General features: G+C 43.5%; 1 protein-coding gene across 1 annotated transcript; it reads left to right on the forward strand.

The window, feature by feature from the left end:
- Nucleotides 1-7,005: 7,005 nt before the first annotated feature.
- On the forward strand, nucleotides 7,006-12,196 carry LOC147458007 (protein trichome birefringence-like 26). The gene is made up of 3 exons (XM_086512760.1): nucleotides 7,006-7,524; nucleotides 8,174-8,451; nucleotides 11,068-12,196. Exons 1-3 carry the CDS (start codon nucleotides 7,287-7,289, stop codon nucleotides 11,830-11,832), a joined length of 1,281 nt encoding a protein of 426 aa, XP_086368886.1. The 5' UTR covers nucleotides 7,006-7,286; the 3' UTR covers nucleotides 11,833-12,196.
- The last annotated feature ends 222 nt before the right edge of the window (nucleotides 12,197-12,418 follow it).

A 12,418-nucleotide genomic window follows, 5' to 3' on the forward strand; every position in this document is an offset into this window, starting at 1 on the left:
TTTGAGAGCTTGCACCGCTCCGGAGACCCTCACTTTGTGTCGACATCGTTGCTGCAACAAAAAGATGTAGGGTATGAGTACAACCGCCTTCCACGCCTATTCCATGTGCAAACAGGAGCTGATTGGAGAGAGAGAGAGAGAGAGAGAGAGAGAGAGAGAGAGAGAGAGAGAGAGAGAGAGAGAGAGAGAGAGAGAGAGAGAGAGAGAGAGGTGATGCTATTGGGTTACGCAAACATTGGATGCGTGCATGCGTGTGTGTGTGTGTGTGTGTGTGTGTGTGTGTGTGTGTGTGTGTGTGTGTGAGAGAGAGAGAGAGAGAGAGAGAGAGAGAGAGAGAGAGAGAGAAGAGAGAGCGAGAGAGAGCTCTGTGGGGTCGAGGAAGCTCTGGGTTGTTTTTAGCAGATGAAAAGGGATGGCCTTTCTTCACATGCGCTCATTGGGATGTGGTCGCCAGCATTGCGCACACGTGTGTGTGTGTGTGTGTGTGTGTGTGTGTGTGTGTGTGTGTGTGTGAGAGAGAGAGAGAGAGAGAGAGAGAGAGAGGAAACGAGCTATGTGGCAAGGAAGCTCTTGGCTAATTTGATCACTTCTGCATTGCTTAAGGGGTCAAAGCATTTAGGCATATCACTCACACACACACACACACACACACACACACACACACACACGCGCGCGTAAGGCAGCCTCTTAGGAAAGGTAGCAACAACTATAGGGGCAAAAAGGCTAGATCAACACCTCATGGATGCAATATTCAGGAAAAATCAATTTCCCAAACACACAAAATTCCTTTCCTTGAATTTGCCAAGAGGAAATTTCAAAAAGTTGGACTATTTTTCTTATTTCTTGCGCTGTTTCCTCTATTTTAGGGTGAATTTTTCCTTTTCCCCTTGCCCTCAACTGGAACTTTTAAACTGAAAACAGCGTGATATTAAGCTGAGACAGATTTTTCCTAGACACTCTGTGGATGTGAAGATACTACTTTAAAATATGAGAGGTTCTTTGCACATGAGAGAGACTCTTTGAAAATTAAATTACCTCTAGACTCGAGTATGTGGGGACTCACACTCCCATCAGGCCTAGAAAATAATGTTTTTCATAACCGAAGAAAATAAGTGCAAACCTGAAATTCCTTGGATTTTTAGGTCAAAATTTGAAGCTTTTGCCGGTAGTTACACTAAAACTTGTGAAAATTTTTGGATTTTCTTCAAGGCAAGCTGAAAATCTAAGTGGAATTTTAAGATTTCAATCGGTTAAAATACAATGGACCCTGTTTTTTTCCTAACACAAACTCCCATGTGATCCTGATTTTTGGCACGCGTATCTGAGGGAGGAGGAAGAGCATTGTAATTTGGGTCTGTTGGTGGGTTGAAGCGATGGTGTCATAGTAGAGGAGCCAGAGCCCATTGTCCTACAATTGAAATCCATTGTGAAAGAATCAGCAAAGATACATATGCACGTGCCTTAACAAATGGCAGCAAGTAGGTTGGTAGGAGGATGTGAGGATGTAAAACGATGGGTCGAGGCTTTGAACGAGAATGAGAGAGAGAGAGAGAGAGAGAGAGAGAGAGAGAGAGAGAGAGAGAGAGAGAGAGAGAGAGAGAGAGAGAGAGAGAGAGGAGGGGGGGGGGGGGGGGGGGAGTGATGTGTGGCGAGGAAGCTTCGGGCTATTTTTAGCAAATGCAAAGGGATGGCCTTTCTTCAACTGTGCTCATTTATGCTTGGATGTATGGAAGACATTCACATAGGTGAGAGAATTCATGATTTTTTTAGGGATTGTTGGAGAAACATAATGTGCTTGGCAATGCTTTGGTCGATCGGAATGCCAAATCTATTTACCCTATTACACAACCATATTCAAAGAAACTAACAATGAGAAAGAAGGTGAACATGCGACGACATCGAGAGAGAGAGAGAGAGAGAGAGAGAGAGAGAGAGAGAGAGAGAGAGAGAGAGAGAGAGAGAGAGAGAGAGAGAGAGAGAGAGAGAGAGAGAGAGAGAGAGAGCACGAGAGACGTATTTGACCACTATGGCTTATGCTACATTGTGGACATTGGCCAACAACTTCATGGTGAGATTGTTTCGTCTGATTACAAATATCATCCGATCCTTGGAATAACTTTGCTCATCATGTATATCAAATGTGGTATACTCTTGAATGTACAAAACGTTCTTGGAATGCACCAATTGTCAACCAGGGCAACCTAGGGAGGTCTAGGAAGCGCCATGGACACAACTTCATGATGGGATTATTCGTCAAAGGCTCTTGGGAAAATATTATTGTGCTTGAAATTGTTGCCTCAAAGTGTAGGTCAATTGTCGTATAATTTTGAACGCACAAAATTACCTTGGAATGCAGTGATTGTTGAATATGCTCCAACATAGGTAGGACTAGGAAGTGGTGGGTGTACTTCCAAAAGCATAGCAGGTTCTTGACAAGCTTTTTGTGTGGAAATTAGGATGTCTATTTACTTCTATGCCTGTGTCCAGGAAGGAATGATACCTCTATCTGTGCTATTTATACTATTTTTGGTCGTCAATTTGCATAAAAAACAATGTACTTGCTCTTGCCCAACTTCTGTCATACCCACTACAAGAGATGTAGCACATGCACAACATTTTAGCCATCACTCAAGTATTTCCAAGAACCCTAGACCTGTTGCTACTATTATATAGATTTTGTGGCCACTGATTGTAGCCTCTTGCTCCTACCCACCATATTCCTCCTGCACCCTTTGAATCCTCTCCCTCTAATTTGTCACTTGCCTAAGAGTTTCAGCCGATGTAGCATTACTACCAATTGTAAGATTTGCTTTTGCCATCTATTGCATCTATGGTCGTGCCCTACGTTTTTACTTTCTTCGATGATAAAGTTACTATGCCATCATTTTGTTGGTGGAGGCTCATCAAATTGTCATAAGGGAAGTTTGACAACGCAAGAAAATGATGTCAAACGATTCACTAGTAGCTATCACTCGCTTGAGCACAAGACAACTTGCAGTGCCTAGACACGAAGGAAAGTAGGGACCATCACAAAGCACAATTACAGGCCTTGGGTGATTGGTGGGTATTTACCCTTACCCATTCTCTCTCTCTCTCTCTCTCTCTCTCTCTCTCTCTCTCTCTCTCTCTCACACCACACACATACACATGAAGCCTGAAGGGAATGTGTGACATCGAGGAGTATGCCAAGAGACCTTTAAGATCTATCCAATGAGTCTCCAACTCAACACGAGGACACTAAGAACACTTCAAGAAGACCTCATATTTTGAATGCAAAAGGACCAATCCCTTGAGATCCTAGAGGTCAAGGAGTTTTGAGATGAAGACTAAGATATTAAGAACACTCCACTAAGACCTCACATTTTTTAATGCAATAAGACCAATCCCAAGAGACATCAAATATCTATTCAACAAGTTTTGCAATGAAGACTAGGACATTAGGAACACTCTAGCAAGATCTCAAAGTTTTAATGGCATACGAGTGGAATGCCTAAAGATCTTTTTGACGAGTCTTGAAATGATGACTAAGATATTAGGAACACTCCAACAAGATATCAAAGTCTAGATACTCAAATATGAAATGGGATAACCAAGTTATCGCGAGAGAGAGAGAGAGAGAGAGAGAGAGAGAGAGAGAGCGCAAGCGGGTGTTGCATTGGCAAAGGAGAGAAGAAGAAGGAAAAGGAGAATTTTTAACATTGTATGAGCAATCCTAGGAGACCTCCAAGATCAAAATGATTATTGGTCGACAGGGGGGGGGGGGGGGGGGGGTTGTGCAAATGGACATGCCTTGATTGGAAAGAGTGTGTTAGGGCTTGGCCTGAAAAAGCAAGTACCTAGAATAGAAACCACAAACAATAATTGTATCTTGGTCTATCAAATGAGCATGTGGAGGGTAGGAGGAGAGTAGCTACATGTTATGAGTTGCTACTAGATCTTGCCCTAGAAACATTATATAGAGTGCTAATTCAAAAGGCAGATTTACACTTGGTTTGATTACAACATGAAGAATAGTTGCAGTGTATGAGTTGTAAGCCCTTGCCATAAAGGAAGTAGCTAGAGCAATAATTGATGCACGATGCATGTATCGAAGGGCTTCAAAAGCTCAAAAGAGAATCACATGCGTTTACATGTCATTGTGGAATGAAAGAGAGCAAGGTCGCCATGATTGAGATGTACCTTCTTCTTAACCACAGCAACGTGCGGGTCACATACTAGTCTCTATTGATATGGGCAAAAGAATTTATGATGATATTGTTAATAGCGACTGTTGATAAAAAAAACGTTGTGCTTGCCAATGCCTTTATCAACATGTATGCCAAATGTGGTTTACTTCAAAAAGCACATGTATAAGCAAAAGCATATGCAACCCATCCTCTATTTTTGCAGTTTTATTTTAGAAAAAAAACTTAGCAAAAAATCACCCAACAGCGCTACTGATGCCTGGCCAGATTCGCTACTGATGCCTGGCAATCTGACAAGCAACTACACCCACGTCCATGTCTTGTAGCTATGCCCATGCCCACGCCTCTTTTCTTGGAGCTACGCCCATGCCACGCTCGCTGTTGCAGCATCTGTGTGTGTGTGTGCGTGCGCGTGCACTCAAGCTCATCATGCAATGGCTCTATTCTAACACACACACACGAGCGCCTTATAATCACTCCCACCCAATCCCAAGGGCGTCGCAAATCCGTGTGGTTTGGTGCGGTGGTGTGTGGAGTTGTGCCCTGCATGCCCACCATAAGGTTGGAGCCGCCAGTGCAGAGCACGAAACATATCTCTCTCTCTCTCTCTCTCTCTCTCTCTCACACACACACACACACACACACACACACACACACACAGAGCGAGGTCCTTTTAGCTTGCAGCTACCGCAAGCAAGAAGTCCATGGCCTGCACGTGCAACTAGGCAGTCAGGCAAGCTCGGCCAAAGGATGACCTGCAGAGCAGGCGCTTGTTGATAGAGGCCCTATACAACCACACAAAAACATCTCTCTCTCTCTCTCTCTCTCTCTCTCTCTCTCTCTCTCATGCGTAGCTATCGCAGTCAAGCACTCGAGGAAATAACCACTTGGAGAAGGGTAAACGCAACACTTGATGGCAATGGGTAGAGCCTCGACCAATAGCTGCAAAGGACAATGAGTGCAACAGTAGCTCGGGGAGCAGCTGGAGAGGATTGGTTGGCCGGGGAGAGAGAGAGAGAGAGAGAGAGAGAGAGAGAGAGACCGAAGAGACTACCCCTCATTTTGCTATAATGGCCTTGCCCACCCTCGTCTATATGTGACACGGGGTCGGAGTAGCTGGGGGATCTACGGCGGACCGCCTTGTCGAGATGGGGAGCTTTAGGCTGTTGGATCCACGCAACGGGGGGGGGGGACAGGTTTTTGTATTGCGTGCCTCATGTTCCCTGCACGGATGCATGATATGCGAGTTGGATAGAGCTTGCGACCTTGTAGCGGGAGGTGCAGGGCTCAAGGCGCAAACGCAATAGTGGGGACCCTAATTTTTTATCTCATGGAGAGAGCATCAACGGCGGATTAAATTTCCAACGTAGATCCCTCGACTCCACCCCGTGGTTTTTATAGACGAGGCTTGCCCACCGTTGATCCCCTCCATGGGATAAAAAATTAGGGTCCCTACTGTTGCGTTCGCACCCTGAGCCCTGCACCTCCCGCTACACAGCCGCAAGCTCTATCCAACTTGCCTATCACGCATCCATGCAGGGAACATGAGGCGCGCAATACAAAAACCTACCTTGCGTGGATCCAACGGCCCAAAGCCCCCCCGCCCTGCCGATAGGAACTGTGTCGTAGGTCCCCCTACCCCGACCCCGTGTCACATATAGACAAGGCTTGCCCACACTCCTTTGATGCACTGTGGTCCCCATGCTCCTTCATTTTCATCATTTTCAAATCAACTCATCCAAGTGAAGCCTTCCAGCGTAGCCAAGTTGTGCAAGGTGCAATGCAAAGGGGCTTAGATCTTGCCACGTGGTAGCCCTTGTGCAATGCACATTAGAGATAGTAAAGATATTGCTCAATTTTGAAATTGAATATGTCTCGGTTTAGGGTGCATTCAGACTGCCCGTGTGTTGTAAGCAACTTTTCCACCCGAAAAATGCAGGCCCGCCTCACCCTGTTGAAGTGATGCTCACATTGCAGAGCACATAGCCTATAAAAAGCTCTTCTGTGCAGGTGGCTCAACTAATTCATTGGTTCTTCAAGCGCTTGTCCACCTTTGGGTGGGTCAATCAGGCCGGAACACAAAAGTTGATACCCGGGCATGAGTCAGCATGCCACGCCATCAACACATTACATGAAACATGTGCAGTGTGAATTGCATAACCTGAAGCGCCTCAACAGATTGGTCCACATAAACAGCTCAATATGGACAGTGTGAACCAAGCCTTATTACAATCGTGTCGCTTGAAGATTTGATACTGCCTTTTAGGTGCTCAAATATGCCGCCCAATTTTTTTGAAAAAAATAGTGCAAAAACATGAAAAAATAGGTCAAATTTCTTTATTTTTAGGATTGAAATCTGCTTGTGCTATAAGAGGACAATTTATCATAGTCGGTCGATGGCTACTTACCCTTCTTTGATTGCTAAAAGGAGTGTTTAATGTTTGCAGTAAGATTCTAAAACGAAGTTACATTTGTCAGTAAATAAATGATAAGAGCGAACAAGACTCGTCGTTGATAAGCGAGTCCCGCGAGCTAGTTTATAACTATATTGTGCAATTTTAAGCTTGAATATGTCTCAGCTTATATTCATGTTGTTTGAAGATTAGATACTGCCAATTAGGTGCACAAATATTCTGCCCAAATTTTTTGAGAAAATAAGTGTAACACTGTAAAGGCATGAAAAAATAGGTCAAATTTCTCTATGTTTGTGTTTGAAATCTCCAAGACTCCATGTGCAATATCGATCGTCCTCAATAAGTGACACGGATCGATGGACTACCTACCCTTCTTCAATTGCTAAAAGGTTTATAGGCTAGTGGCAAGTCGTCCATCGTAATCTGGGACTCCAAGACATCAAAGTAAGCTCCAGTGACTAGATCTGATGGGGGTCGTTGGGCTTTGTCGATCAGCTGCTGTTCACGAGCCCCTCTCTCTTGCCCTTCACCTCTTCAAAAGTGCCAAATTCTCTAATGATCGCATCAGAATGCGGTGTTGAAAAGTTTGCAGCTCTAATGGAGGGCTTTGCAGAAAGCCAACCACAGCAACGTCAAACGTCAATGTACATTACAGGAAGCTGAAGCTTCACTTTTGGAGCTGGAACCTATGGCAACACACTACAAACATGCAGGAAACTATACACCCATTGGGTCGGATCGGTGTGATGTTGAGATATGGAGGATTTTCTCACAAAGGAAGTTCATGTGTTTTTCATGCGCCCTTCTTCTTCTGCCATTTGTGTTTGCACTTTTCTCCTCCATTTCAGTGGACAACTACATTGGAGGACGAGAGCCCCTGCCCTCTTCGCAACCAGATGTAACAAAATTGATCGACTTTGCTGTAGGTAACGTGATCCTCACCTGACTCGTTTTGTACAGCTAGCTGCTTTTGTAGACATCGATGAGCATGCTGAGTGATTTCGGCGTTTCCATCTTGTAAGAGAATGCTTCGAGCCTCTGCTAGTGACCTTGAGTTTATTCCTGGTTAGTTGGTCTTCCAGAGACTTGCAATGTTGGTGGATGTCAACCATTCAAGTGTAAATTTAGGGGGATAGGGATGTGCTTGTGGTCGGGAGGATGAGACTTTGCTTCATTATGATTGAGTCTTCCCTGCACATATGGGATGAAGCCGGGATTCCATTCTTCCTAGTAAACAGAGTCTACGACATGCAGCTCCTTTAATGGAAAACTTGGGGTTTAACTAGATTTGTCTATGTGTGTGGAGTTTGTGTTTTTGTTTTACAGTATGCTGGATTGTTTTTGTTTGATTTTGCATCAAACAAGGGTAAATTACAACCACAAGGGTAAACAAGGATTGTTTTTGTTTTATAGTATGCAGGATTGTGGTGTACCATATTTACAGGTGGTGCTACCACCATTTGATAATTGCAATATTTCCTCTTATTGGGGCTTGTAGTTTTTACTTCTTCATTCCTGTTCCATGTGCGTTGTAACACCTGCATTTTCAATCAATCATAATTTTTTCAATTGCAGGAGGATGCAACATATGGAAGGGAGAATGGATCCCCCACCCCACAGAGCCTGCTTATTCAAACAGAACTTGCCCATTTATTCAAGACCATCAAAATTGCTTAAAGAATGGGCGTCCAGACCATGGCTTTTTACATTGGAGGTGGAAGCCAAGGGATTGTGATTTACCCTTGTTTGATGCAAAATCTTATTTGAGATTAGTCACAGGGAAGTCATGGGCTTTCATTGGAGATTCAATTTCAAGAAATCACTTTCAGTCGTTTCTATGCTCGCTCGCTCAGGTAATGTGGCTTCTTGTACTTTGTATGCAGCAAATTGGAAGTGTCTGGCCACTGAATGAGACTGCTTTTCTGATGACACTCAGTGTGCTTGGTTATATTATTGTTGCATTAAGAAGCTCACAGGAAAAAATTTAGATTATCAAGTCATTGGGCAATTGTAAAGGGGTTTCTTGAAGCCTCCGTTTGGTTGGGATCAACAGCATGGACGATTTTCATGTTCTAGTCTGCCTCTTTGAGATCTGGAGACTTCACTAGCTAGCAAATGATTTGGAAAGAGGATGTGGACAATATCCTCCAGGCATACTTATCACGCTTACATATCTTGAGCTAGAGTAGGGCACATGAAAGTGAAGGGGGACCTGCTTGAGCCTGCATGGTTGGTCTATGAAGGTCCGTCCATTGGAGTTTGAAGTACGCCCACTTTAACCATAGTTCTTTCGGAAGAGATGACTAAATCTTGCTGTGGTGGAGCTGAGGATAGTGGCCAATTAGGTGGCCTGAAAGGCAGTTGTCAATTGGGGGGCTAATAGAAAAAATGAGTGTTTGGCACAAGTTGTTGAAGGAAGGCAGGTCAAGGAGCATTTGTGGCAGCTTATCAGGAGAGGAGGTCGATAGGATCGGAAGCGCATGCGAGAAGAGAGAGAGAGGGGGGGGACACGCTGTGTAGCCGGAGCTCCGATGGTGAGCCCATTGATCGTATTCCTTAGACCACAAAATAATGGTACAGTGTGGTACATTGTGTGAATGTGATGGGTATGTGTGTGTGTGACACTTGGCGACCCGCTACATGGCCTTTAACCCAGCAGTTGTATCATCATAAGTAATATAAGGGAGGGCTAAACCAACTTTTCAAAGCATGGAAGTTGGTTTTAAAAATGGCAGGTGGGTTGCACTGTCTCAGGGGAAAAGGTGATGGCAAGAGTTAAGCCACCGATCAACAACTTTGCTTGTCCTCTACCTATAAACAAAGGCAATGCTTCTATGTCAATACGAGCTTTTCTGTGCAGCCCGCATTAAACGTTCTCTTTGCAACATTCTCTTTTCCCTATCTGCTGTGGCCTGTAGGCTCTCTGGCCTTGGGCTTCTTTTGTGAGCTGCCTATTTTTGAATTATCACATCTCTCTGAAGGTTCAGTGACTCTAGTTGGACATAAGTGCAGCATCTTGCTGCTTCAATGTTGGGGAACCCTTCAACAAGCATGACATTGAACACATGAATTCCATCATTGGGATTACCTTTTATTTCAACCAGAATCACTATTTCACATTCGTTACAAGCATGTAATTTTGTTCCTCCGTTTTCAAACTTGTGCTAGAAGATGTGCAAATAGCAAATTTCTATTTAGGCTACCGTCCTAAGAGTACATGTAAGATATGAATTATTCTTAATTTCTAGTTCAGCCAATCAAGCTGGTTCTGATATTCAAGATTTATTTGGATGGGGCGAGTTAGTGGTCGTGATTTCATGCATGAAATGTCCATGAAACAGGTTTTGGGACCTTATTATTTCTAGAGATATGAACCATGGTGAGAACATACATCAGCTTGCCTTTGAGATGGAACAGAAAGAGATATCTAGGGTTAAGCAACTTAGATATCTAGGGTTAAAGCTTGCCAGAAACTATGCTTTAAGCAATGCTAACTCTCTGTATGTCCTTCAGGCTGGCATAGCAGATCAGGATCGACAATTGAGGCATTGATTAAAATGTAATGTTTTCATTTGCACAACTTCAGAATCTCTTGTGGGGCCATCAGCTGAGAGCTGCGAGTGCGAGGTAAGCGAATTGAAGTGGCTTGATGTTGGTGCATCATTGCATGCAACCCATGTGTTGGACTCACGAGGTACACTCTTGTTGAAAGGTCAGCAAATGGAGCCTAGGTAGCACAGGGATGAGATGTCCCCCCTCATTTCCTTTTTGAAATGTGTAGAGTTTGGAGTATGCGTATTACCTGGTATCTTTGACGAACAACCCTCTTTCTTGTACTTCATAGCCTTTGCAATTACAAGAAGTCAGCATTGCTTGCATCTTGTAAGTTATAACACAATCTTTGGTCCTTGCATCAGTTTGTGCCGGCTTCATTCTAAGACTGGGCAGTGCTTGAAAAAAACATTTTTCCAAAAACTTGGAAAACCTGCAAATGAGACATTTTTTGGAGATAAATTGAGTATATTTGAAAGTTTTTACATTAAATTTCCAAAAAAAAAAAAGGCTTTCTCACCTTCAAATTTGAAATTTAAACAGCATTTGTGGGTGGGATTAGGGTAAACCTAGGTTCTTTGAGCACTGACTGGGCTTCATGCTTCTAAAATAAGAAGCTCAATTCGCTAGGTTCCGGAGGTTGAGGTTCGTACTTTTTGTTCAATGCTTTTTGGAGTGATTTTGTAAATTAGCAATGTGTAATTTGCTTATGACGATTCGGTCTCAGTAGTTGACATTGTTTTTGGTTGAATAGCAAGCAGCTTTGGTTAAGTTTGCCAAGCAGTGCAGGAAAATGGGGGAGTCCGGGGACAGGATGCATTGTAATAAGAGGATGCTTTAAGACTGTGAGAATCCGAGTGATGTAATGAGAAATTAGGTATAATAAAGTCTTACTTTGCTTTGCTTCCTGCATGCAGGTTGAATATCCAAAAAATCTGTACAAAGATGAGGAGGATCATTTTGTTTATTGGTATTTTCCGTCTTACAACTTCACATTGGCTGTTCTGTGGTCTCCCTTTTTGGTGGAGGGAACCGAGGATGAATCAGAAGGCTTTGCGAAAGGCATTGAGAAGCTGCGTCTGGATGTTGTTGATAAAAATTGGGCTCCTGAAATCCACAAGTATGACTATATCGTGTTGTCATCCGGCCAATGGTATTTGAAGACATCAGTTTACTTCCTGCATGATCGACTGGTAGGATGCCATTACTGCCAGAGACAGAACATCAAGGAAATAGGTTTCTATTATGCTTACAGGATGGCCTTGAGGACTGTGTTTGATTTCTTGCTATCTTCAGATTATAAGGGGGTGGTCTTCTTCAGGACATTTACACCCGATCATTTTGAGAATGGTCGGTGGGACAATGGAGGGAACTGCAAGAGGAAAGGCCCATTCAAAAGCAATGAGATCTCATTGCAAGGAATGACGGCAGAGATGTATAGAATACAGCTAGAAGAGTTTGGCAAGACTCTCCTTAACAGATCTGATTTCACTTTTCAGCTTCACTTAGCAGATACAATACATGCTTCCCTGCTAAGGCCAGATGCCCATCCTGGTCCTTATCGAGAATATCAGCCTTTTGCAAAAGGTAAGAAAGCCCAGAATGATTGCCTACACTGGTGTCTACCAGGGGCTGTTGATACTTGGAGTGCCATGCTCTTGGAGATGCTTAGGCATGTGTAGATATGGAATTGGCCTTTGAAGGAAATGATTTTTCTGTCATTCTTTCCAAATTTGGCTTTGTTAGTAAGCATTGCAATTGGGTGTGTGGAGTGGTGGTGGGCCGTTGGAAATACATCGTGTGAATGCGCCATGATGGATGTTGTCCATATTCAGGAGGGCATAGCTGTGGGGGGTGAGAGAGAGAGAGGGAGAGAGATAACAAGTGTTTATGTATGTTGCAAGTCACTAGAGAGAAACATCAAGCATGCAACCAAAGCTCTACAATAAGTTTGTAGAATGTCATTTTTGTATAGAGCTTTTCTCAGCTTTCTATGTGGACGGTTTCACTAGATGCCACATTAATTTTACTCCAGATTATGTCCCACTAATTTTGCTGTTAGGTGTAATGGGTTCACCAACAATTGTAAATGGCTATTTTTTTATGTAATAAAGTGTAATTAATCCAAATCAAATGGCAGAGGTGAAATGATTATTTGAGTATATTGGAGGCTTTACACTAATTTTCAAAGTTTCTCACCGTCAAGGTCGGGGGTCGGAGGGCAGCAGATGGGCGCCCTCCATTCAGTCTGCATTATCCACCAGAATC

The sequence above is a fragment of the Adiantum capillus-veneris genome, chromosome 5 (assembly GCF_014529385.1).
Source record: "Adiantum capillus-veneris isolate H3 chromosome 5, ASM1452938v2, whole genome shotgun sequence".
NCBI classification, from domain to species: Eukaryota; Viridiplantae; Streptophyta; class Polypodiopsida; order Polypodiales; family Pteridaceae; genus Adiantum; species Adiantum capillus-veneris.

What these genes read in the sequence shown, in the direction of transcription:
- LOC147458007 (XM_086512760.1), top strand. Translation starts at nt 7,287, where the DNA reads ATGGCAACACACTACAAACATGCAGGAAACTATACACCCATTGGGTCG. An exon ending in ATTGATCGACTTTGCTGTAG is followed by an intron (nt 7,525 to 8,173) that starts GTAACGTGATCC and finishes TTTCAATTGCAG; the next exon opens with GAGGATGCAACATATGGAAG. An exon ending in TTCTATGCTCGCTCGCTCAG is followed by an intron (nt 8,452 to 11,067) that starts GTAATGTGGCTT and finishes TCCTGCATGCAG; the next exon opens with GTTGAATATCCAAAAAATCT.